The sequence below is a fragment of the Hemiscyllium ocellatum genome, chromosome 1 (genome assembly GCF_020745735.1).
Source record: "Hemiscyllium ocellatum isolate sHemOce1 chromosome 1, sHemOce1.pat.X.cur, whole genome shotgun sequence".
Classification (NCBI taxonomy): Eukaryota; Metazoa; Chordata; class Chondrichthyes; order Orectolobiformes; family Hemiscylliidae; genus Hemiscyllium; species Hemiscyllium ocellatum.
The window spans coordinates 147,616,350-147,643,234 of record NC_083401.1 but is presented as its reverse complement, the minus strand read 5'-3'; the positions used below and the strand labels follow the sequence as shown (position 1 = coordinate 147,643,234).

The 26,885-nt window shown below is 40.5% G+C and overlaps 1 protein-coding gene across 1 annotated transcript; it reads left to right on the top strand.

The window, feature by feature from the left end:
• The first annotated feature begins 815 nt into the window (after nucleotides 1-815).
• tmem128 (transmembrane protein 128) lies at nucleotides 816-20,952 on the top strand. Its single transcript, XM_060832659.1, has 5 exons — nucleotides 816-930; nucleotides 8,452-8,593; nucleotides 11,782-11,943; nucleotides 16,306-16,412; nucleotides 19,773-20,952. The coding sequence occupies exons 1-4, from the start codon at nucleotides 828-830 to the stop codon at nucleotides 16,403-16,405; spliced, it is 507 nt and encodes a 168-aa protein (XP_060688642.1). The 5' UTR covers nucleotides 816-827; the 3' UTR covers nucleotides 16,406-16,412; nucleotides 19,773-20,952.
• Nucleotides 20,953-26,885: the final 5,933 nt, after the last annotated feature.

Genomic DNA, 26,885 nt, shown 5'->3' with positions numbered 1-26,885 from the left:
TGTTAACTGGTTAGCAACTCATCCACCACTTTGAACATTCATTATTTCCAGCTGTGTGTTCCATCCATATGTAATTCACCAAGTCTCTGCCACCAAAAACAAACTGCACATTCAAGAGCAAACCACATGCCTGACTTGGAAATATATGTCGACTAGACTGTGGATATTACACCTGAGGCATATTGGAGCTGAGCTATGTCAGGTTGCACGTAGTTGATTAGATTGCAGTGCATTATCTCTGAGGTGGACTGGCCTGTGCCCAGATGTTATACACTCCTGTAGCATAAGGGACTAAATCTCCTGGCTCAGAGATGGGCCATTAGAGCCGTCTTAAATTATCACATCAAGACAATTTCACGCTCTCAGATATTACTCTTGGGATAGCCATGATGAGGAGTGCCAGTGTTGCACTGGGGTGCACAAAGTTGAAACTCACACAACACCAGGTTATAGTCCAACAGGTTTATTTGGAAGCACAATACAAGCTTTTGCAGTGGGGTTGCCTTGTCAGGTAGCTATAACCTGGTGCTGGACTATCACTATCTCGAAATGGTTTGGCTGCTATTTGTAATATCACGGAACTGCAATACTATATCTGATAGATTGTACTGCTGGAGCAGGTGAGATTTGAACCACGATAGAGGCGGGAGAATGGGGTTTGAACCCAGGTCTCCAACACCTAAAGCGGGAATGTTACCATTGAGCTACAATAACATTTGGGGCGCTGTGACCCAACAGGAGGCTCTTGTTCTGGATCTGCATGATGTCAGGCCGTATTTGCGTGCTGATGTCTATGGTCCCACCTCCCCCGGAACACCCGCTGCAAGATGGCGACTGAGTCCGAACGGCTGCTTCGGTTCCGGAACCAGTTCCGAGTGGCGGTGCCGACGACCGCGTTTCCTCGGGACTCGGTGTGGCCGAGAGCGCCAGGTGAGGGGAAATTGGGCCGAATGCAAACACCACGTACACCTCCCGCCCATTAACCCAACCGCCATCACCTCCCCCAACCCATCCCCTGCAGTTGTTGGGGTGTGGGCATCGCTGGTTAATGTTCATTGTCCGTCCCCGGTGGTCCTTGAGATGGTGATGGTGATGGTGATGATGATGTGGTGATGATGATGATGTGATGGTGATGGTGGTGATGATATGGTGATGGTGGTGAGGATGTGGTGATGGTGATGGTGGTGATGATATGGTGATGGTGGTGATGATATGGTGATGGTGGTGAGGATGTGGTGATGGTGATGGTGGTGATGATATGGTGATGGTGATGATGATGTGGTGATGATGATGTGGTGATGGTGATGATGGTGTGGTGATGGTGTGGTGATGGTGATGGTGATGATGATGTTGATGTTGGTGAGCTGCCTTCTTGAATCACTGCAGCCCATCTGTTGTGGGTTGACGCACAATGTCCTTAGGGAGGGATTTCCAAAATTCTGACTCAGCGACGGTGAAGGAAAGCGATATATTTCCATGATTTGGAGATACTGGTGTTGGACTGGGGTGTACAAAGTTAAAAATCACGTGATGTATTTCCAAGTCTGGATGGTGAGTGGCTTGGAGGGGAACTTGAAATTGGTGGTGTTCCCGTGTATCTGCTGACTTTGTCCTTCTGGGTGGGAGTGGGGTCGCGGATGTGGAAGGTGCTGCCTAAGGAATTTCAGAGAATTTGTGCAATTCCTGTTGTAGCTGGTAAACGTTGGTGGTGGAGGGAGTGAACGTGGTGCCAAGTGAGTGGCAACTTTGATATGAATGGTGCCATGTTTCTTGAGTGTTACTGGAGCTTTACTCTGAGTCATACAGCACGGAATTAGACCCTTTGTTCCAAATCATCCACACCGACCAAGTTTCCCAAATTAGGTTAGTCCCACTTGCCCGTGTTTGGCTCATATTCCTCTAAAGCTTTCCTATCATGTACCTAGACTAATGTCTTCTAAATGTTGCAACTGTACCTGTATTTAACATTTTCTCTGACAATTCATTCCACATATGAACCACCCTCTTGAAAAACATTGCTCTTCTGGTCCCTTTAAAATATTTCCTCTTTCACCTTAAACATATGTACACTAGTTTTGAAATCCCCTACTCAAGGGAAAAGATCTTTGCCATTCATTTTATCTATGCCCCTTGTGATTTTATAAATCACCTATAGGTCACCTCTCACCCTCATACTTCCAGTGAAAAAAGTCCCAGCCTATCCTTGTAACTAAAATCCTGCAGTCCTGGTAAATCTTTTCTGAAGGGCAAAAGTGAGGACTGCAGATGCTGGAGATCAGAGTCAAGGTTAGAGTGGTGCTGGAAAAGCACAGCAAGGCACTAATCTTTTCTGAACCCTGTCCAATTTAATATTATCCTTCCTTTTGTGAAGTGACCAGGACAATAAACAGTACTCCAAAAGTGGCCTCACCAGCATCCAATACAACCTCAACGTGATATCCCAAGTCTTATACTCAGTGGTCTGAGCAATGAAGGCAAGCACGCAAAATGCATTCTTAACCACCTTGTTTATCTGTGATGCAACTTTCAGAGAATTATGTACCTGAACCCCTAGATCTCTGTTCGACAACATTGCCCAGGGCCCATTAACTGTATAATTTGTGTCCTTGTTTGTTTTACCAAAATACAACACCTCTTATTTAGCAGGATAAAGTCTGTCTGCCACTCAACGCATTTGCCCATTGATCAAGAGCCCTTAGTAATCTTAGATAACCTACACTGTTGATTATACCACCAACTTTGATGTCATCTACATGCTTACTAACGATGCCTCCTAAATTCTCATCTAAGTTGTTTATATAAATGACAAATGCAAGTGGACCCGACAGCAACCTCTGTTGAACACCACTGGTCATAAGTCTCCAGTCTGAAAAGCAACCCTCCACCACCACCAGCCTCTGTCTCCCACCATCAGACCAATTTTGTATCTGTTTGGCAAGCTCTTACTGAATCTCTTGTGTTCTAAATTTACTAATCAGTCTACCGTGCGGAATCTTGTCAAAGGCTTTACTAAAGTCTAACCATGTAGACCACGCCTACTGCTTTGCCCTCATCAATCTTTTTGGTTATACCTTGAAAAACTCAATCAAGTTTGTGAGACATGATTTTCCACACACAAAGCTGTGCTAACTCTCCCTATTCAGTCCCTGACTTTACAAATACATGTAAATTCTATCTCTCAGAATCACCTCCAAATACTTACCCTCTACTGATATCAGACTCATAGGTCTATAGTTCCCAGGCTTCTCCTTACACCCTTTCTTAAATAAAGGCTTGACGTTATCCACCCTCCAGTCCTCTGAAACCTCACCTGTGGCTGTAGATGTATCTGTTAGGGGTCCTACAATTTCTTCCCTGACTTCTCTCAATGTCCTGGGATACACTTGATTGGATTATCCAAATGGGAGCATTCACGCTTTGGAGAGTTAGGAGCTGAGCTACTCACTGTAATTCAAAGACTTTATTTCAGGATTCCTAGCTGCTGACCTCCATCTCCTCTGATATTGAAGCAGTCAAAGTCCAAATGCAGCATGACCTGGACAATATCGAGACTTGGGCTGAAAAATAACAAGTCACATTCATGCCATACAAATGTCAGGTAAAGACCATCAATATGAGACAATCTAACCATCGCCCCTCTGAATATCCTCACTATCAACATCCTGGCGGTAACTATTTATCTAAAACTAGCCATATAAATACCCATCACCACATCCCTTCCCCAATCCTAGCATCTTCCCCACCACCTCCCCCTCCCCTTTCCCGCCTCATCAACCAATATTCCCAACTCCATCCTCCTATTGCTTGGACGTTCCTGCATGTTCTCTTACACTGCCTGTCCCCCAGCATTCCATGATAAACCACTCTTGGAGATATTCTGGATTGCTAAGTGTGGAACTAAGCCACTGAAATGGGAGAGAAATGAGGAAAGATGCAGGTTCAAGGCTGGTGCAGGGCAGAACTTGAGAGGTTTGGCTAGGTGAGAGCGCAGAGAGGTAACGGATGGACATTTGCAATTTTAGTGACCATGGGCGTCTTGCAAATTTCCGATGAGGGGTTTTGGTGATGGAGTGACAAAAACAAGGTTGCCTTTGGTCTCCAGGACCTTTCTGAAGTGATGGCTGAGTTTAAGAGTAGAATCAGGCTTTTATTTACTTTTGTTTTAATTTTAATTCTTATAACTCTAGAATTAGTGATTACACTATTATTATAATTGATTTTTCAAGTTTTTTAAATACATTTTGTACTAAGAAGATAAGAACAAGGAGCAGGAGGAGGCAATTCAATCACTTGAGCCTGCTCTGTCATTTGATATGATTACAGCTGATCTCACCTTAGCCTCAACACCACTTCCCTGCCACTACCCCATCATCATTCAATCCATTTACTAGTTCCATTCGGAGGTTTTCTGGTTCTGTAGTTCCAGACCCATCTCTGGGCCATTCCAGACTAAGCTCTGGGTCCTCGACTCCTACATCGTGATTTGTTAGCCATAGAAGGTATGTTCATTACATGCCAAAAAGATTGATTACCAGCCTCTAAATCCCTTCAATACGCCTGATGACAGAGGGTGAAAGTGGCAGGTGCCCAGCCATTCTACAGAAAGCTGTAACATACGACTGTAGTACTTTGCCCATGGCATTGATCAATACAATGGAAGTCCGTGGTACAACCATAAGATGTAGGCCGTTTGGCTCATTGAGTCCACTCTGCCATTCAATGAGATCATGGCTGATCTGGTAATCCACAATTCCACTTCTTGCCAGTTCCTCAAAACTCTTGATTCCCTCACTAATTAAAATACCATATCAACCTCGAGAAGGTCATTTTGGAAATGTATAAAATATTAGCTAGGCCACAGCTGTTGTGTGTAGTTCTGAAATCCACACTGTGGGAGGAATGTGATCGCACTGGAGAGAAAGGAAAGGAGATTTACCAGATCGTTGCCTGGAATTACATTGAGAAATTGGTACGTCTTGGGTTGGTTTTCTTAGAGAAGATTGAAATGTATAAAATTGAGGGGCATAGATAGGTTAGACAGGAAGAAACTTATTTTCCCTTGATGAAGGGATCAATGATCAGAGGGCATGGATTTCGTGTAAGGAGCGGAAGGTTTAGAGGAGATGTGTGAAAACAGTTTCACCCAGAGGGTGATGGAATCTGGCAGAAACCCTCGACATGTAGGAAGTATTTAGATATGCACTTGGGATGCCAAGACAGACAAGGCTACAGGCTAGGGGCTAGAAAGTGGAGATAGAATAATAAAGAGTTGGAACGCATGACATGGGCACTATTGTCGGCTGTGTCCAGGTGAGTGACGTTGGTGGGAGCGGCAGCAACAATAATGGCAAAAGTGACATGCCGGTTAGGCCTGCGATTCTCCTCTACACTGGGGAGAAAGGATGTCAATTTGCAGATCGTTTCAGACAACATCTTGGGGTCACCTGCACCTACCAACCCCATTGCCCTGTAGTTGAACACTAACTCCCCCTCCCACACTGTTAAGGACATGCACGGTGGGCGGCATGGTGGCATAGTGGTTAGCATTGCTGCCTCACAGCGCCTGAGACCCCGGATCAATTCCCGACTCAGGCAACTGACTGTGTGGAGTTTGCACGTTCTCCCCGTGTCTGCGTGGGTTTCCTCCGGGTGCTCCGGTTTCCTCCCACAATCCAAAGATGTGCGATTCAGGTGAATTGGCCATGCTAAATTGCCCGTAGTGTTAGGTAAGGGGTAAATGTAGGGGTATGGGTGGGTTGCGCTTCGGCGGGTCGGTGTGGACTTGTTGGACCGAAGGGCCTGTTTCCACACTGTAAGTAATCTAATCTATAGCATGCAGGTCTATTGCCAAACCCTAACTACCCGATGCCTGGAGGAAGAACGCCTCATCTTCCATCTTGGGACACTTCGACCACATGGGATTGATGTGGATTTCACCAGTTTCCTCATTGCCCCTCCCCTGACCTTATCCCAGTCCCAACCTCCCAAATCTGCACCGCCCTCTTGAATGGTTCTACCTGTCCATTTTCCTTCCCATATATCTGCTCCACCCTTCTCTCTGACCTATCACCTTCACCCCCCACCTTCATTTACTTATTGCATTCCCAGCTACCTCCCCTTCCCATCCCAGCCTCAACCCTTTCCCATTTATCTCTCAGCCCCCCCTTGGCCCACAAGCCTCATTCCTGATGAAGAGCTTGAGCCCGAAACATCGACCTACCTGACCGGCTGTGCTTTTCCAGCACCACACTCTTCAACTCTGATCTCCAGCATCTGCAGTCCTCACTTTCTCCCTAAAGAATAATGAAGTGGTTATTTTAACAGGTGCAGATGCAGTGGGTCAATGGCCTTTTTCTGTGCTGTGCATCTCAATGATCATGGATATATTTATCAACTCAGCCTGAACAGCCCTCAATGATAAAAAGTCCACACATTCACATCCTTCTGAGAGAAAGTATCCTCCTCATCTCAAATGGATGACTACTCTTGAGATTATGCTCTGTGGTCCTAGATTCTATCTGCATCTACCCTGTTGTGCCCCCTAAGAATATTGTATATTTCAGTAAGATCACCTCTCATTCTTCTAGACTCTAATGAGTATAAGCCCAGCCTACTCACCCTCTCCTCTTAAGAAAATCTCACCAAATCTGGAAACATCCTAGTGAACCTTCTCTAGATTGCCTCCAATGGCAGTATATCTTTCCTTAATTCAGAGAACTAGAACCATTCACAGTAGTTGCTATAGTCTGACTTTTATAGTTTTAGCAAGGACTCTGTTTTGTATTCCATTCCCTTTTGATATAAAGGCTAATATTCCTTAGACTTCCATATTGATTGCTGAACTTAGATGCTAGTTTTTTGTGATATATACACTTGAACTCCCAAATCCTTTTGTGTTTCAGCTTTCTGCAGTCTTTTCCAATTTAGATAATATTCATTTCTTCCGTTCTTCCTGCCAAAATACGTAACCTTGCATGTTCCCACATTATATTTCTTCTGCCAAGTTTTTGACCACTCATGTAGCCTGTCTATAGCCCTTTCCAAACTCTCTGTTGTCCCCAAGACTTGCCATCCTATTTATTTTTGTCATTCCCAAACTTGGTGATAGGACATTTACTTCTACCATCTGAGTAATTAATTGTAAATTATTATAAATAATTGTGGCTTCAGCACTGATCGCTGAGGCACTTCACTAGTTACAGACCATCATTCTGAAATGCTCCCTTTATCTCAATTCCCTGTCTTTGATTAATTAACCTCATTCATTACTCCCATCACCATGGGCTCCAATCTTATTAAGTAGTCTTAAGTGCACTACCATATGCTTTGTCTTTTGCAAATCCAAATATATTACATTTACTGGTGCCCCTTTATCTACATTGATTGCTACCTCCTGAAACAACTGTAATAACTTTGTCAGCTGTGATTTCCCCTTCGTGAAGCCACGCTGACTCTACATGGTTCTAAATGCTCTGCTTACATCTTTATAATAGACTCTAGAGCATTCTCCCAGTAGATGTTAGTTTAACTGGCCAGTAGTTAAATGTAATTCAGCTGCTTCATTTTTTGAATATGGGTGTTACATTGGCAGTTTTTCAATGCTCCAAGATTTTTCCAGTATCTAAGGACTCTTGGAAGACTATCGTCAGTGCATTGACTATCTTTAAAATCCAAGGATGCAGTCTAGGAGATCTAGGGAGCATATTGGCCTTTAGCCCCATTAGTTTCTCTAATTACTTAGCTCTAGTGATAGTAATTGTGCGTGTTTCCTCCTCTTCCCCCACCCCTCAAAATATCCACATACCACTTTGGCCTCTTCATTATTTAGTATATTTAGAATGTTAGAAGTATTCTTTTATCGTGGATATGTTCTGTTCAACTCCACTACCATTTCATTTATTATTTCTCACCCTCATTCTCTAGGTGCCCAGTATTCCACTGTTGCCTCTCTCTTCCTTTTTTATATATTTGAATTATTCTTGGTGTCCATTTTTTGTTAAATGCTTGTTTGCCCTCAGCTTGTTTTTGCCCTCTTTCTTGGTCATCTTTTGGCTTTTAAAACTTTCCCAGTCCTCTAATGTACCACTAATTGTTGCCATATTGCATGGTATTCTTTAAATTTGATATTGTCCATAACTTGCATGTGAACCATAGTTGGTTTAACCCCTTCCTAGAATCCTCTAAGGTATTTTTTGCTGTGAGTCATGAGAATTTTTCTTTAAAATGTCTGCCATTGTTCATCAAACCCTGGAATTAAGGACAGGAGAAAAGACAGATAAACTAGTGCCATTAGGGAGTCAAAAGGACAATCTCCAGATACAGAGAGGCCGCATTAGACTTCATCGGGCTTTGTTGAGTTTAAGCTGTTGGCATATCTCTTATACAGTATGCAAAGTAAATGCTGTTCATCAGTATCTGATAGTTTTAACAATATTATTTTTTTATGAGCAGATATACAAGATGAGGAAAAGAAGAAAGAAAAACCACTTCCTAGATTTAACATGCACTCTGTATTCTGGATTTTAGCATCAATAGCAGTGACCTATTATGTTGAATTTTTTTCCACAATTAAAACTGATTACCGAATAGAAGGGTAAATATTCTGAATATATTTTACTTCTGCTATCTCTGACTTATATATTTTGAACTTTGAAAATGAAAGATTTTTTTTGCCCCCAACAATGTGGAGGGACAATGCTGGTGGGAGGGTGAGGAGTTACTGCACTCTGACAGTGTTGAGCAAGCTCCATGTCGATCCCATCTGTACTGCAGGCGTCTGCCATCCATGTGTTTATGCTCATGCTCATGATCTTAATGCTTTTATGTGACTTGGCCATTTCCAGATTAAAAATGTTGAAAATTCAAACAATTTTCAATTTTGGAGAAGAGTAATTCTCTAATCTTTCAAAACTGGTGGATGCATTGATCGTAGTCTAGAAAATTCTACAACAGCATATGCTGAGAATGCATGGTGAAAACTCTGTTATGGAGAAGAACATTCATTTGAAGCTTGGGCTCTTAAAACTGATGGTTGACTTCATGTAAAACCTTTGAAGGAATTAAGGAAAGAAAAGTGAATTTCATGGGAAATGTAATTGGTACTATGCAATGTAATTTCCTCTGGTTTTCTTCCTGGGCCTTTCAATTACTGAAGAGAAAAGGCAGCTAAGTAAGACTGCATAAGGCATATTGTGATTTTTGCCAACAGTAATAGTATTTCAGCTTTTTTTAAGAGATCCATTTACATGACATTTTAAGATGAAAACATCACGTTACAGAAGTGACAAAGACCATGAAATGTAGTAGGTCTAGTTGCTGCTTGTTGATAAGATGAAACATATCTTTTATGCTCTTAATTAGCAGTAATTTGTGAAAAGCTACGACTGGTTATGAGTGAAATTGAGATGAGATTAGAAGTTGGTCTTGTATAGAAATTCTAGATTTAGTATCCCACTTGTGAAATAAGTATTCATCATATGCTGTTACTAATCAGGTGTTTGTGTCCTTTCTTGGGTTATAGAACATAGAACGTTACAGTGCAGGATAGGCCCTTCGGCCCTCAACATTGCACTGCCCTGTGAAACCAATCTGAAGCCCATCTAATCTACACTTCTCCATTCTCATGCATATGCCTATCCAATAACGATTTTAAATGCCTGTAAAGTTGGCGAGTCAGTGTGTTCCACACCCCTACTACTCTCTGAGTAAAGAAACTTACCACTGAGATCTGTCCTTATTTATCACCCTTCAATTTGAAGCTATGTCCCTTCGTGCTAGCCATCATCATGGCTAGGAAAATGGCTGTCATTGACCATGTGTTCTAACCCTCTGATTATTTTATATCTCAATAAAGTTGCCCCTCAACTTTCTTCTGTCTAACGAAAAGAGACTCGAGACCCTCCATCTTTCCTCGTAAGACCTTCGCTTTATACCAAGCAACATCCTAGTAAATCTCCTCTGAACCCTTTCCAAAGCTTCCACATCCTTCCTATAACACAGTGACCAGAACTGCGCAGAAAACTCCAAGTGCAGCCGCAGCAGAGTTTTGTATAGCTGCAGCATGACCTCATGGTTGTGAAACTCGATCCCTCTAGTAGTGAAAGCTAACACACCGTATGCCATCTTAACAGCCCTATCAACCTGCATGGCAACTTTGAGGGATCTATGTACATGGACATTGAAATCCCTCTGCTCATCTATATTACCAAGAATCTTATCATTCACCCAGTACTCTACATTCCTGTTACTCCTTCCAAAGTGAGTCACCCCACACTTTTCTGCATTAAACTCCATTTGCCACCTCTCAGCCCAGCTCTGCTGCTTATCTATGTCCCTCTGTAACCTACCACATGCTTTGGCACTATCCACAACTGTACCGACCCTAGTGCCGTGGACAAATTTACTAACCCATCCTTCTATGCTCTCATCCAGGTCATTTATAAAATGACAAACAGCAGTGGACCCAAAACAGATTCTTTTGGTACACCACTAGTAACTGAACTCCAGGATAAACACTTCCCATCAACCATCACCCTCTGTCATCTTTCAGCTAGCCAATTTCTGATCTAAACCACTAAATTGCCTGCAATCCCATGCCTCTGTACTTAGCCTACCATGGGGAACCTCATCAAATGTCTTACTGAAACCATTCACCCCCATCAATGGCTTTATCCTCATCCATTTGTTTGGTCACCCCTTCTCAGAGAACTCAGTAAGGTTTGTGAGGCACGACCTACCCTTCACAAAACTATGTGAACCATCCCTAATCAACTTATTCCCATCAAGATGATTATAAATCCTATCTCTCTAACCTTTTCCAATTCTACCCACAACTGAAGTAAGGCTCATTGGTCTCTAATTACTAGGGTTGTCTCTACTTCTCTTCTTGAACGAGGGAACAACACTTGCTACCCTCCAGTCTTCTGGTACTATTCCTGTAGACAATGATGACATAAATATCAAAGCCAAAGGCTCAGCAATCTTCTCCCTGGCTTCCCAGAGATTCTCCTAGGATCAAGCCCATCCAGCCCAGGAGATTTATCTGTTTTCACACTTTGCAGAATTTCTAACTCCACCTCCTTATGAACCTCAATCCCATCTATCTAGTAGCCTATTTCTCAGTATTGTACTTGACAGCATTATCTTTTCCAGTGTGAATACTGACTAAAAATATTCATTTTCACCTCCCCATCTCATCTGACTTCCCGCAAAACTTCCCACTGTTGTCCTTGATGGGCCCTAATCTTATTGTAGGGTTCTTTTATCCTTTATATACCTATAGAAAGCTTTAGGATTTTCCTTGATCCTACCCGCCAACAACTTCTCATATCCCCTCTTTGCTCGTCTTCGTCCTCTTTTCAGATCTTTCCTGGCTACCTTGTGACTCTCAATCACCCTAACTGAGCCTTCACATTTCATCCTAACATAATCCGCCGCCTTCCTCTTCCTCCTTCCTTATGTCTGTCCAACAATGCTTCATCACTGAACGTCAAGCTAGTGTTTTTAGGACTGTCACTGACCTCATCTCTTCTGGAAACCTTCCTTCCACAACTTCTCACCTAATTTGTTCCACTTGCTCTTCCTCCCTCTTTGGCAAGATGGTAAAATCTATCATATTCCAATTCCCAGTCATTGCACTCAAAATTTAATTCTGTTTCTGTCACCACAGATGCTGCCAGATCTGTTGGGTTTCTGCAGCATTTTTTTTTGTTTTTATTTAAAATGCATTTACTCATGTCTGCTTTTTGTCAGTAATCCTTTTTTTCTCTCTCTTTAAATCAGTCGATGGTTCCTTTTAGGATCCTCACTCTTGATAATTAGCTTACTGATTGCCTTCTACTGCATCTTTTACCTGGAGTGGTACAGAGGGATCAGAGAATATGAGCAATATAACCCAACCCTGGTTCCTTCAGCTACAGCATCTTTCATTGCTGCAGCAGTATGGTAAGTTTTTGAAGTCATTGGCAAATATTAGTTTGATTTTTAACTTGTTTCTGCTTGCAATAAAATTCTGTATCACTGAACAGAGTTGTTCCAATCTGTTGTACTAAACGTAAATCTGAAACCTGCTGTTCAAACCTATATTGGGAAATAATGCCATGGAATTTAGGTGCTTTAGTCTTGATAAGTGGGTTAAATGTATTAATTGCTATTTGCAAGCAAATGTAATATTAGCCCTATGTATGTTACTTATTTAATATTGCCATTAACTGTCATTTTAGCTGGAGATGATACTTCTCTGCAGAACTGAAACAACTGATCTTGGCAAACATTTCAGTGAGGAAGTGCTGCACTGTCGATGTCATTCAGGGGCAATATTAAACTGAGCCTTGTGCAGGAAGAAATAAGAGAATCTGTACCAGTATTTGATGAAAAACAGAGTTTTTCTATTTTCCTGTGCCCTACACCCATCAAGCAGTAACATAAAAAAGATTTCTTGGCTATTTGTTCCATTTGCTGTTAGTGGGATCTTGTTGTGTGCAATCTTCTGCCTGCATAAAAATCATAAATGAGGAGCTCGTGTGACACAATGTAGTGTCCCTACATCTGAGCCAGAAGGCCTGGTTTCAAGTCCCATCTACTCCAGAGGTGTATAGTGGTATCTCTGAACAGGTTGGTTAGAAAATATCTATAACATCTTATTCCTGATGAAGGGCTTATGCTCGAAACATCGAATTCTCTATTCCTGAGATGCTGCCTGGCCTGCTGTGCTTTGACCAGCAACACATTTGCAGCTGTGATCTCCAGCATCTGCAGACCTCATTTTTTACTAGAAAATATCTATAATCATGAATGACTTACTTTTGAGCCAGGAGGCCTGTATCCAGGGTCCCCCTGCTCAAGCGATGTGTTGAATAGAATTTTTTTTAATATAATCATGTATATACTTCGTGATTTACCAACTCCTTGACCTATTCTGTCACTTTTCAAAGATTTGTGTTCAGTATCTCTAATTATCTCTTCTTGCATCACCTTTAAAATTATATCATGTAACATACATTTTTGTATGAAGAACGAATGGATAATGTTATCACCTCACTCTTTTCTGAGCTGATTTTAAAGGCCATCATGATTGTGAAGGCAAGCACATGACCACAGCAGAATTCCACAAACATGAATGGCCAGTTAAATGATTTTGGTGTCAATACTGATAGGGCTAGTGAATATGAAGCAGTTAATGGAAGTAGTGTTTATTTTCATCAAATACTAGCATAGATTAGATTCGCTACAGTGTGGAAACAGGCCAATTGGCCCAACAAGTCCACACTGACCCGCCAAAGTGTAACCCACGCAGACCCATTTCCCTCCAATTAATGCACCTAACACTCTGGGCAATTTAGCATGGCCAATCCACCTAACGTGCACATCTTTGGACTGTGGAAGGAAACCCACGCAGACATGGGGAGAATGTGCAAACTTCACACAAACAGTCGCCTGAGGCTGAAATCGAACCCGGGTCCCTGGCGCTGTGAAGCAGCAATGCTAACCACTGAGCCACTGATCTTTTACTTCTGCTTGAAGAGGCCAGAGTTTACTATTGTATATGAATGACATTAGCATTGCAGCAGTTCCTCTACTGCATTGAAGTATCTGTGAAGTGGAGGTGCCAGTGTTGAACTGGGGTAGGCAAAGTCTGAAGTCACATGACACCAGGTTACAGTTCAACAGATTTGCTTGAAATCACAAGTGTTCAGAGCATTGCTACTTTGACAGGTGAAGTCAGCCATTTTGACATCAGAAAGTTCATTCAAGTCTCTATTCATTACGTGAGCCCTACCTAAATGTGGCAGAGTACTATGTGGTTCATTGATTTGCAATTTGCATTGGTACATTGCATTAGTGAGTATGTTTTCCTGTCAAGAATTTGTTTTATTCTATCTGAGCATTTCTTTCCATTTTATATTAAAAGACATTTGCAAATAAGTCATGCTGCATGCTGAGCAGTATATGCATTGTTGTTAACTAGCAATGCTCAAAATGCTCGTCAGTCCTCTACCATGAAACTCAAATGTGTTGGTTCCTACATCCTTAAAAATAACTACTTTGTCAGAGGTTTGAATCTTTGGCAGTAGGCCCTTAGTCAATTTTGAAATGAAAATCAATTACTTGATTCATTTGTTACTTGAATTAAAATGAATTAACACGCCATTAGGAAGGCTGTTACTATGTTAATCTTTTATCACAAGCATTTGAGAGCAAAACTGGCAAAGTTTTGCATCAGTTGTATAGGAATGTGGTTAGACCATAGCTGATATATTGCATACTTTTGTTCTCCTTATTTTAGGAAGGTTTTTAATTTATATTTTATATTTGGGAGGGATATTATTGTTATTGAGGGAGTGCAATGAAAATTCACTTGACTTGTTCTGTGGATGGTAGGACTGTCCGAAGAAGAGAGATGAGTGAAGCTGGGCCTATATTTCAAGTTTTGAAAAATTAGGTAATTTCATTGAAAGCTACAGAAGACTTGAAAAGTAGGCAGAGTAGATCAGCTAAGATGTTTCCACTGAATGGAGAGTCTAGAACCAGGGTGTACAGTTTAAAGATTTGGTGAAAGCCACTTGATACTGAGTTGAAGAGAAACCTTCTTATCATCAGAAGATGGTATATCAATGGAATTCTTTAGCCCAGAAGGCTAAGAATATGCTTCAAGTAGACATAGACAGATTTCTAAATAGTAATGGTGTAAAGAGATAGAGGGAATAATATGTGGAAAAGGTCATAGAGATGTACAGCATGGAAACAGACCCTTCGGTCCAACCCCTCCATGCCGATCAGATATCCCAACCCAATCTAGTCCCACCTGCCAGCACCCGGCCCATATCCCTCCAAACCCTTCCTATTCGTATACCCATCCAAATGCCTCTTAAATGTTGCAATTGTACCAGCCTCCTCCACTTCCTCTGACAGCTCATTCCATACACGTACCACCCTCTGTGTGAAAAAAGTTGCCCCTTAGGTCTCTTTTATATCTTCCCCTCTCATCCTAAACCCATGCCCTCTAATTCTAGACTCCCCGACCCCAGGGATAGGATTTTGTTTATTTACCCTATTCATGCCCCTCATAATTTTGTAAACCTCGATAAGGTCACCCCTCAGCCTCCGACGCTCCAGGGAAAACAGTCCCAGCCTGTTCGGCCTCTCCCGATAGCTCAACATCTTTGTAAATCTTTTCTGAACCCTTTCAAGTTTCACAACATCTTTCTGATAGGAAGGAGACCAGAATTGCATGTAATATTCCAACAGTGGCCTAACCAATGTCCTGCACAGTTGCAACATGACCTCCAACTTCTGTACTCAAAACTCTGACCAATAAAGGAAAGCATACCAAATGCCTTCTTCACTATCCTACCTACCTGCGACTCCACTTTCAAAGAGCTATGAACCTGCAGTCCAAGGTCTCTTTGTTCAGCAACACTCCCTAGGACCCTACCATTAAGTGTATAAGTCCTGATAAGATTTGTTTTCCCAAAATGCAGCACCTCGCATTTATCTGAATTAAACTCCATCTGCCACTTCTCAGCCCATTGGCCCATCTGGTCCAGATCCTGTTGTAATCAGAGGTAAACCTCTTCGCTGTCCACTACATCTACAATTTTGATGTCGTCTGCAAACTTACTAACTGTACCTCTTATGCTCGCATCCGGAGTGCATGATCACCCATGGTTGTACATTCTATTTTCCTATGAATACTTTTCAGAAGAAAGTGAAGTTTGAACTAGTTTTATTTATGTATTATTTGGTGATGGGTCTTGTAATGAATCAAAGCAAATTTCTTTTTAATCCTGTTCATGGACAAGTGATTGAAGGACTATTTGCTGGAATGGCTTTTCCATCATATTATTTGAGTCTAAATGCCTTAGATGGCATTGTGGCTCAACAATTAAAATGCAAATTTATTTTATTTTCTGTGCATCTGGTAGTTATATACATCAAATACTGGGTTATGTTAATAAAACAGTCAAAAAATATCTGAAGGTGCCATAAAGTTAGCAAACCTCATTTGAAATCCTCATTGTATAACTGTTTTTGTAGTTCATTCATTGCCAGTTTTTTATTACTGCTTTATACCCAAATGGAAATTGACAACAGTTCAGAAATATGTTTTATGAATATAGCATCTGCATGAATTTGACCAAGGTCTTTTCGACAATGTTGCAATTAACACAACCTTGTCATTATGTACCATACTGTATATATATTGATATTTCAAGGCCTGGAATATGACTGGTTCATTACATTTGAAATGCCGAAGCACTGAGTGCTCTTTAAATGATCTTCTGATTGTAAGCTTTCTCCTTACAGCTTTAACATCGCTCTGTGGCCTGTGTGGTCTTTCTTTACTCCTTTTATCCTTTTCACTCAATTTATGGGTGTTGTGATGTTTGTATCACTACTGGGATGATTTGCAGGTAAGTCCTAATATTAGTTTGAACTGTTTTAGCTCTTTTTTTTTCTTTTTTTGTTTATTATAAGACTGTAAGATACAGAACCAGAATTAGGTCATTTGGCTAATTGAATCTGTCATTTGACTTGTTTCTAAAGCCCACTCTCCTGCCTTCTCCCTGTAACCCTTGATCCCCTTACCAATCAAGAACCTATCTAAAGTACACTCAGAGTTGACCTCCAAAGGCCTCTGTAGCAATGATTAACTATTAACCACAGGTTAACTACCCTCCACTTGAAAAACATCCTCCTTGGCTCCATTTTAAAGGAGCCTTCACTCTGAGGCTGTGCCTTCGGGTCCTAGTCTCTCCTACTAATTGAAGCTTTTCCATATTCTCTCTGTCCAGACCTCTGTGTTCTGTAAGCTTTTCAATGAAATCTCCCCGATCCTCCTAAACAAACCCAGAATCCTCAATTGCTCCTCATATGACAAGCCATTCAGCCTTGGGATCATACATGTAAACCATTTCTGGTCCCCTCCAAGAACAGTACAGTCTTGCTTAGATGTGGGGCCCAGAACTGCTCTCATTATTTCAAATGTGGGCTGACCAATGCATTATAGAGCCTCAGCAGTACATCTCTGATCTTGTATTCTAGCCCTCTTGAAATGAATGCTACCATTGCATTTGCCTTCCCAACTGAACTTGCATGTTAATCTTAAGAATCCTGACCCAGGACTCCTAAGTCCCTTCGTGGTTCAGATTTCTGAAGTCCTCCCCCATTTAGAAAATAGTCCACACCTCAGGAGTGGATTGTATTCCATCTGCCTCTTCTTTTCCCATTCTCCCAGCCTGTCAAAGTCTTTTTCCAACCAGTCTGCTTCCTCAATATTCCCTGTCCCTCAACCTTTGTGTCATCTGCAATCTTAAAAGCAATGCCCTCAGTTCCTTTGTCCAGATCGTTTAATGTATTACCTGAACAGTTATTGTCCCAACACAGATCCCCATGAAACTCCTAGTCAGCAGCTGCCATCCTGAAAGAGACCCCTTTATATTCCTACTGTCTTCTGCCAGTCAGCCAGTCTCTATCTATGCCAGTACCTTGTCCCTAAGCTCAACTTAACAAATCAACAAGTAGCTGCTGTCTCCAATTTATGTTGTTTATTGACCTCAATTGGGGTGTTACATTGTTCAGTGCAATTGGTTGTTCAGAATGAAGAAGTTATCTAAGGTTCTTGCTCCCCATTTCTGCATGTTGATTGAAGGCGACCTATATAATTGAATGGCTTTGATTACAGAATTCCAGAATCATATGATTACTTCCCAGAACCTAGCTATTTCTTATCATATTTAGTGGCGCAGTGACAGTGTCTGTTCTTCTGGGGTTCAAGTCCCACCTGCTCCAAAGATATGTTGTGACATGACTGAACGTGTTGATTAAAATTAATTTATAACTATACCCTATAACTATACTTAACCCTCGACAGGAAAAGAGTCAGAAAAAAGGTCAGTTTATAGTCTTTAAATGTTCTGAAATCTAAAAATAAATATGTAAACCTTTATCAATGGAAAATATATTTTCGTAAGCTAATTTAGTTATTGCTCTATTTTTCAGTAAAGTTTGCACTTTGCTTGAATCTTTTACAAATGGTATCAAAATTCTGATCCTAATCTCTGACTTTAGAGTCACAGATTCATACCTTCGATCCAACTCGTCCATGCTGACCTGGTGTCCCAATCTGACCCAGTCCCAATTACCAGCATTTGGCCCATATCCCTCTAAATCCTTCATATACCCATCCAGATGCCTTTGAAATGTTTAATTGTATCCACCTCCACCACTTCTTCTGGCAGCTCGTTCCATGCATGCACCACTGCATGAAAAAGTTAGCCCACAGGTCCTTTTTACATCTTTCCCCTCCCTTAAACCTATGCCCTCTACCTTTGGACTCCCTGACCCTCTGATAAATATCTCAGCTATTCACCCTATCCATGCCTTTCATGATTTTATAAACTTCTGTAAGTTCACCCCTCACCCTCCGACATTCCTGGGGAAAATATGCCCCAGCTTATTCAGTCTCTCCCTACAGCCTCAACCCTCCAGTCATAGCAATATCCTTGTACACCTTTTCTGCACGCTCTCAAGTTTAACAACATTCTTCCTATAGAAGGGCAACCAGGATTGTATGTTCAATTCAAATGTGGCCTCACCAATGTTCTGAACAGCCACAACATGACATTCAAGCTCTCGTACTCAGTGTTCTGCCCAATAAAGGAAAGCATGCCAAATGCCGCCTTCACCATTCTATCCACCTGTTGATTCCTCTTTCAAGCAACCATAAAACTGTATTCCAAGGTCATTCAGCAACACTCCCAGGGCCCTACCATTACGTTTATAAGACTTGCCTTACCAAAATGAACACCTCACATTTATCTAAATTAAACTCTATCTTCCACTCGACAGCCCATTGACCCATCTGCTCAAGGTCTCATTGTACAAAGATAACCTTCTTCACTCTTGACCAAACCACCTGTTTTGGTGTCATCTGCAAACTTACTAACCATGCCTTCTGTATTAACATCCAAATCATTTCTATAAATTAACATAAGTTTACTGCCCATACATTCTTCTATTATTGGTGGCTTTTTACTCTTTTCATTTCAGTCACTAATTTATTTAGCTTTAAAGGAACACAGTTTGCAGACATTTAACTTGGATCAAAAAAGCTGAAACAAAATCCTTTTGTGAAGTGAACAGAGTATACGTGCATAGTTGCTGCTTTCATTTGAAAATCAAACAAAGTACATAGAATAAAAGCCCTGAATCTCCTGTTTAAACTTTTAATCATAAAGAGGTGCATTTGTCTAAGTCAGTTCGTCCTCCTCACCTCAGTTCATTATGTTTGTCTCATACGTCAACTATTGTTACCTAGAGTGAATAGCAGGCAGGAGACAAGCTACTTCCTTTGTCAATGGTTTTATAGAATCAGATACTGGGAGGTACAAGTTACTTGACTCTTTCTCTGTAAATCTTTGGGTGTTCTCTCTGACCTTCACTCATTACTTTTCTGATTGGAATCTGGGAGCGCGAAAGAATTCATCATGAGAATCAGATATCTTTCCACCCGTAGCACAATACTTTGGTTCTGATTGGAGAAATTATTTATACATCAATCTTATCAACTTTTCTCACAATTACGCTTCAGAGTAACTTTTCAAAGGCAATCAATCAACTCCTTTAATATGACTTCATTTTAAATAGGAGTCAAGGAAGTGCATTTATTGCAGCATAGTTGCTAAAATTGTGCAATTGTCAATTAACTTGTCATTTTTCTGAATATATAGAAATATTTGTAAGATGTAACTTTCATTTTTCTCTTATTTCAGAGCTCAGCTTGATGTTTCCTGTAAATAAAGAACTTGTCTTTCATGAGGCTGTAATTGTTACATAAAATAATCAAGTAACTGAAATGGAGAGCTTTCGTTTAATGAATTTCACTATTATCATTCCTTTTTGAATCTGTCCATGATCTATGATTCAGTTTGCAGAACAAGATTGCTTTTGTACAAGATTTAAAAATTATAATTGTTATTCTGTGAATAAGTGTAATTATAGAATTGAATAAATCTTTGTAATATCATGAACAAATATAATATCCTTTTAAAAGTGACTTCAGACCTGGCTGAAATGAGAGCAAGTGTTGCCAGCAGATGACTCTCTCTGATGGCAGACGCAATCAAGGAAATTGCCTCTTTTTCTTATCTAAATTATGAACTCTTCAGTAACATAAACACCCTCTAACTTGTTCTTATTTTTATTGACTCCAATGATAGCATTTTTTAAAGCAGAAAGGTATCCTGGTTGCAGTCTTCTGCAAGAACCATCCTAATCAGCAGCTGTACCTTTTTGTTAATTCACCCTCCTATCCAGTGGAGTAACATGAATGATCTGTGTTTTGTTTTGTGGATCAGATGTACCGTTACTACTCACTTTTATAACAATTTTGAAATAGCAGAATAAAGTTGCCTTTATAGAATTTCAGAACCAACTTCAACCTATTGTACATCCCCATTCCCTGTTATGGAATGGCAGAACTTTACAAGCTGCTAGTTTTCTCTGCTAGAAATGTGATGCAGAAGGATCTGTAAAACAAATTCTTCAAAGGTGTGAAAATTTCTTAAATTTTACTGTTTGTGTGTGGCATGTGGTTGTGATTAATAATGACATCTAACAAATATGCTAAGAATGAGCGTATTTCATGCTATTTCTTCTGACCTAATTCTATGAGAGAGTTTGCAGAGTCTTAAAAATCTAGCATGCATTTGTTTGATATGTAAATTTGTTACCAAGTTGCAATATCAAAACTGGAATACTTGCATACAAAATTGTTTTCACTCTTATTTAAAATGTATATGTTGCTAGTTTCATTACTCATTTTTGAATTAAAACTGAAACAAGAAAACCACAATGTTTGTCTCAGCTAGGTATCTACGCTATCATAATGTTCATCTGTTTTTTTTGGTATGGTCGTTTCACAACATGAATAATTAAATCTGATGAATAAAATTGTTGTATGTGCTCATTGACAGTATGAGTCCAGAATGACTTGTTCTACAAGAGGAGGGGGATGCATTTAACTATAGTACGCATTCACACTGGTATCCATACCTCTAATGTTTGTAATATTCTTTGTCACAGAAACTTTTTTTTTCAAATTCTGCTTATTTAAATCATTGCTGTTTCTTATCAGGATATTCTTTTATAATACCATTGATTAGTTGACTTCCTAGGCTGGTGGTAGCTTACAACCAAGATATTCTCCAATGTAAGGTCTACAATGGACAGTTTGTTAATTAACCTCCAAGCTAAAAACAAAAAAGTTTATCTTAAACTGACAATTTCTGGATGGTTTCTGACACTAAAGAGGCATAAATATTTATTAGTTTAAAAATTGTTGAATAAAGTCATGCATAGAATAAAGTCATTATGGCGTTTGTGAACAGGTTACTTTCAGAAGAATGATTGTAGTGACATTTTCTTAGACCCGTGCTTCCTTTTTCATCTTAACTGTGATCTTTTAGGCATGAGGTTGAGCTCTTTAATAATTAGTTTCACTCTAATATTCCATCTTGAAAAACAAATGGTAGAAAATTGAATCATAGAATCCCTTCAGTGTGGAAGGAGACGATTTAGCACATCAACTCTCTGAAGAGCATCCCACTCAAACCCAGCCCCGATCTTGTCCCTGCATTTCCTTTGCCTAATCTATCTAGCTGCTTTATCCCTGGATATTATGAGGCAACATAGCATGTTCAATCCACTTACCCTGCATGTGTTTGGATTTTAAGAGGAAACTGGAGCACCCAGCAGAAACTTACACAGACAGAATGCAGAAACTTCACAGAGTCACCCAAGGCTGGAATCAAATCTGGGTCCCCAGTGCTGTGGTGCAGTAGTAGTATCCCAGGATCTGGAGGCTCAGGTTCAAGTCTCACCCACTTCAGAAGTGTGAATAACATCTCTGGCCAGGTTGATTAGAATAATAGATAAAAGCAAGTGGTAATATAGGAAGAAATAGTGAATATAAACATTTAAGTATTTCATAAACCATTTTCAGCTGCTTCATTGACAGCTTTCCCTCTGTCATAAGTTTGGAAGTGAGGATGTTCACTGATGATTGCACGATATTCACTGATTGCACAATGTTCAGGACAACTCAGCTCCTCAGACACTGAAGCAGTCCTGGTCCAAATGCAGCAATAACCTGGACACTATCCAGGCTCAAGTTTACAAGTGAAATACATTTACAACACATGTCAAGCAATGACCATGTCCCTTAAGAGAAAATCTGCCCTTTGGCCCTTCATATTCAATGGTCTTATCAGCACTGAATGCCCCACAATCAACATCCTGAAAGGTTAGAGCTAAAAAATGTGTTGCTGGAAAAGCACAGCAGGTCAGGCAGCATCCAAGGAGTAGGAGAGTCAACGTTTCGGGCATTTGCTCTTCTTCAGGAATCATGCCTGAAACATCGACTCTCCTGCTCCTTGGATGCTGCCTGACCTGCTGCGCTTTTCCAGCAACACATTTTCAGCTCTGATCTCCAGCATCTGCGGTCCTCACTTTATCCTGGAAGGTTACCATTGATCAGTAATTGGACTGAACCAGGCTCGGAATACTGCAGCAAATAACTCAGCTCCTGGCCCAAAGCCTGGCCACTATTTACAAGGCTCAAGTCAGGAGTGAGGTGGAATGCCTCTAACATGAGTGCAGCTCCAAAATACACGCAAGAAGCTCAACACCATCCAAGAGAAGGCAGCCTGCTTGATGGCACCGCATCAGCAAATATCTACACCTTAACCTACTGACTCTTAGTAGCAGTAGTTTAAGACTCATCAGCACCTTTCAAATGCAATTCTGTCTAGAAGGACAGCAGATACATGGGAACACCACCATCTCCAAGTTCCCCTCCAAGTCAGTCAACATGCTGACTTGAAAAGATATTGCTATACTTCAGCGTTGCTGGATCAAAATCCTGAAATTCCCTACCTAGTGGCATTGTGGGTTTACCTGCAGCATATAGGGACTGCAGCAGTTTGAGAAGGCTGCTCACCACCATCTTCTCAAGGGTAACGGGATGGCAATACATGCTAGCCCAGCCAGTGATGCCATGTCCAATGTGTGAATAAAATAAGAGAATGTAGTATACTGTTGAGTGTTATGTGTAGTCTTTTGTTACTCATTTATGGTAATGTATAATCAGTGAATATTTTGGTATACTAAACAGCAGTGCTGCAGTGGTAATATTATTACCTGGTGGCATAACTGATAACTGCTGGCATATGTAGTTTGCAATTAAACAAATCCTGAAGTTAACTGTTCATGATACACTTCTTCTCACAAGCTGTTACTTTGCAGTCATCAAGGCAATCTGCAGAAAACAAATATCCACTAATCTCAAATTACAGTTGGCAGATCTGGTGGTTCAATGCAGCTGTAGCCACATTGGGCTTGCTGGATACCTGTGTAATCCATGGCATCCAGATCTCCATTACAAGGCTGCAGTTCAAGAAAATTCAACTCTAGATTGATGGGTTAGACTGAGCTTCAGATGTTGCAATTTATTTGGATAGGAAAGGTTCCCTGTAAACTTTTTTGGGAGGTAATTACACTTCCTAATCTACATATTTCAGATTTGTTATGTTGTTAGGGATGAGTGCAACTGTAAGAGAGGAAGTTAGTTGGAAGCACTGGAATAGACTTGTAATTGTTTGATACATTTGAGGTTTTTGCAATATGTATGAATGAGAGTAGGCAGAATAAGCAAACTGACTACAGCGCTGTGGTTCAGGGGAATATAGAATCATACAGAAAGAAACCAGACTCTTTGGTCCAACCAGTCCGTGCCAAACACAATCCCAAACTAAACTAATTCCATGGGCCTGTGCTTGGCCCATATCCATCCAAACATTCCTTATTCATATACTTATCCAAAAATATTTTAAATGCTGTAACTGTACCTGCATCACCACATCCTCTGGAAGTTTATTCCACACACGAACCACTTTGTTTAATAAATAAAACCTCGTGTCTTTTTAAAACCTCCTTCCTCTCACCTTAAAAGTATGGCCCCAAGTCTTGAAACCCCAAAGTGGAGAACCTGTAAAGGAATGGTATAGTAAGGGGAATAGATATTATTCTCTGAAGCTGAGAACATGATTCCTGCAAGCTATATTTTCTGCCTGGTGCCAGGCTGTAGAAATCTCAGAGCTAGAGAATAACTTGGTGTAGGAGAGATAAGTTGTTGTGGTCGACATGGATGCCAATTGCAAAGGACAAAAAAAAGGTTCTGCTGAGGAAATATGAATGTCTAGAGACAAAATTAAAAATAAATACAAAGATACTAATGTCTGGATCATTATCTGAGCAAACTGCCATAAGGTCAATAACAATGAATCATGGCACAAAGATTAGTGTGGAAGAAATGGGTTTTGATGCATAGAACACTGGCATCTGTATTGTGGAAAGTGGGAAAAATTTCTTGGGATGTCCTTTACTTGAAGTGCATTGGAATGAGTATACTGGTGAATCTCATAACTAAGGCAGTAGAGGTCTTTAAATTAAATGATAGTGTGTTCAAGTGAGAAGTGATTTAGAAAGTTTAGGAAAATAAGGCAAACATACAGGGTAATGATGTATATAATGATAACCAGAGGGTGGTAGATAGGAGCAGATTGCACAAATAAATGCATCAGCAAATGTTGCCAAAATAGGGAACAATGATTTTTGAAAAACTCAAGTTCTTTCCCTCAATACTGTAAGAATTAAAGTATTGATAACATTACCAGATGTAAATGAACTTGATATATCAGCCATTACAGAGAGACAGTTGCAAAGTGATCATGGCAGGAATTTGAATATGAATGGTATTTGACACTTCAAAATGTTATGACTCACTGGAGTAGAGCACTGGAAAGAAAACCTTGATTAGATTAGATTCTCTACAGTGTGGAAACAGGTCCTTCGGCCCAACAAGTCCCGGAGTTTTGCAGAAATTAAATATTAAGATAGGTAAATTGGGAAATTTATCTGTCTTTTAGATGCAGTTGGCAAAGCACAGACCACATTTCTGTACTTAACAAGAATAGCTATTCAAGTAAATAGGCCCTTGCAACTGGTTAACAATTATGAGCCATCGGCACATAACTTGACTAATTGAAACTCTAGGCGGAGGTGAGTACTGCAGATGCTGGAGATGAGAGTGGTGCTGGAAAAGAGCAGCAGGCCAAGCAGCATCCGAGGAGCAGGAAAATAGATGTTTCAGGCAAAAGCCCTTCATCAAAAAGCCCGACAGACTCAAAATGAATCATAGATTATGGTTGGAGGGAAAAACTTGGAAGGCAATTCAGTGGTTCCTGTTCACATGGTTGCTCAAATTATTCTTGTGATGATCAAATGCTGCTCCTCAGTGGTCTTATGGGTGTATTACCAGTTTGCAAGAGAAACTAGGTGGCTGGTGTTCAGGTATAAGAAGTCACGGCCCACAGCAACTGTTGTTGAAAACATAAATTAGTCTTCTGGATTAACATGATTTACTGCAGAGAACAGAGTTTGTTTTTATGTTAGTGATGATCTGATGGGTTCTCCCTATCTTGTTCATAATCCAAAATGTTCTGCTAGCTCAGAACCAATCACAACTATTAGCAGGCAGGAGACCTTAGTTGTTGGTAACTGGCCACATATTCACAAATCAATCCACTCTTTGATGCCAGCGGAATCTCTGTTTGCACAGAACCCTTCAGTTCCACTTCATCAGGAATTTGTTCACAATGAGTATCAATTTACTTGATAGCAAATCATGCAGTAATCCTTGGTTTTAAACTAGTTACTTCCTCATTTCAAAACACAACTTAAAACACAAATAAAAACTGTGTTCACAAAAATGAAAGAAATAATGAACAGATGATGGTGTGGCTCTAATAATAAAGGATGAGATCCATACAGAAGTGAAAAATGATCAGCTCTTTCCCACAGAGATTTTAATCTAACTGGCTAATACTTTCCATCTTTCCATAGTCAAGACATTTCCAGTTGTCCAATCCACTGAAACTTCTCCAGAACCTAGGGAATTCTGAAAGATTACAATCAATGTTTCCAATATTTTTGCAAGCACACTTTTAAGACCCTAGGATGCAGGGCATCCGGTCCAGAGACCTTGTCAACTTTTAGACCTAATAGTTTTCCTCATTTTTTATCTAGTGCTAGTGATTATTTAAAGTTCCTTTGTTCCACTTATCATTAATTTTCTGCTATATTCAATATGTTTTAAATGTCTCCTACCTTGAAGGCAGGTGCAAAATACTTGTTCATAGTCTGTCATTTCATATTTCCTGATATTAATTCTTCAGCCGCATCTTGTAAGGGACTAATGTTTAATAGAACTCGGCATGGACGAGTTGGACCGAAGGGTTTGTTTGCATGCCGCACATTCCTATGACTCTAACTAGATGTTTATCCGTAAGTGTTTTTTATGAGTGACCTGGGTTTGAGTTGATTACAATGCTTTTTTTTCTGTCAATTTGATACAGGGTTCGATTGCAGTTTTTTTTTAAAAATCTAATTAAATCTGCCGTAATCATTTGCCTCCCCCAGGTTCCCACAGGCAGATCAATGGGTAACTCAGAATTTTGCGCGATGGGAAAGTGGTGCCTAATGCAGCCTGACAATCGAAATCCGCCGCCCTTTAGTAAACTGAGCGAATTAACTCAGTCCAAAAAGAAGACCATAGGTCTGTCTCACCACTGGACAGAGACAGCTGGTTACTCAGTTTGACAGACTTCCTTCTGTCTGCTATCGGCTTATGGAGTCTCTGTCTATATAAAGAAGGAAAGAGCGAGGCAGGAATTACGTACGGCTCCGATTTATCTTAAAGCGGTCTATTTGAGATGTACACATTTTCTGTGCTGTAGATCTCTATGATAAAGTAGAGAAGTCTTAAC

Bases quoted from the DNA above. Each gene is read 5' to 3' on its own strand.
- tmem128 (XM_060832659.1), top strand. From the start codon at position 828: ATGGCGACTGAGTCCGAACGGCTGCTTCGGTTCCGGAACCAGTTCCGA. The intron at 931-8,451 runs GTGAGGGGAAAT...TTTTATGAGCAG, and splicing joins GGTGTGGCCGAGAGCGCCAG to ATATACAAGATGAGGAAAAG. The intron at 8,594-11,781 runs GTAAATATTCTG...TCTTTAAATCAG, and splicing joins ACTGATTACCGAATAGAAGG to TCGATGGTTCCTTTTAGGAT.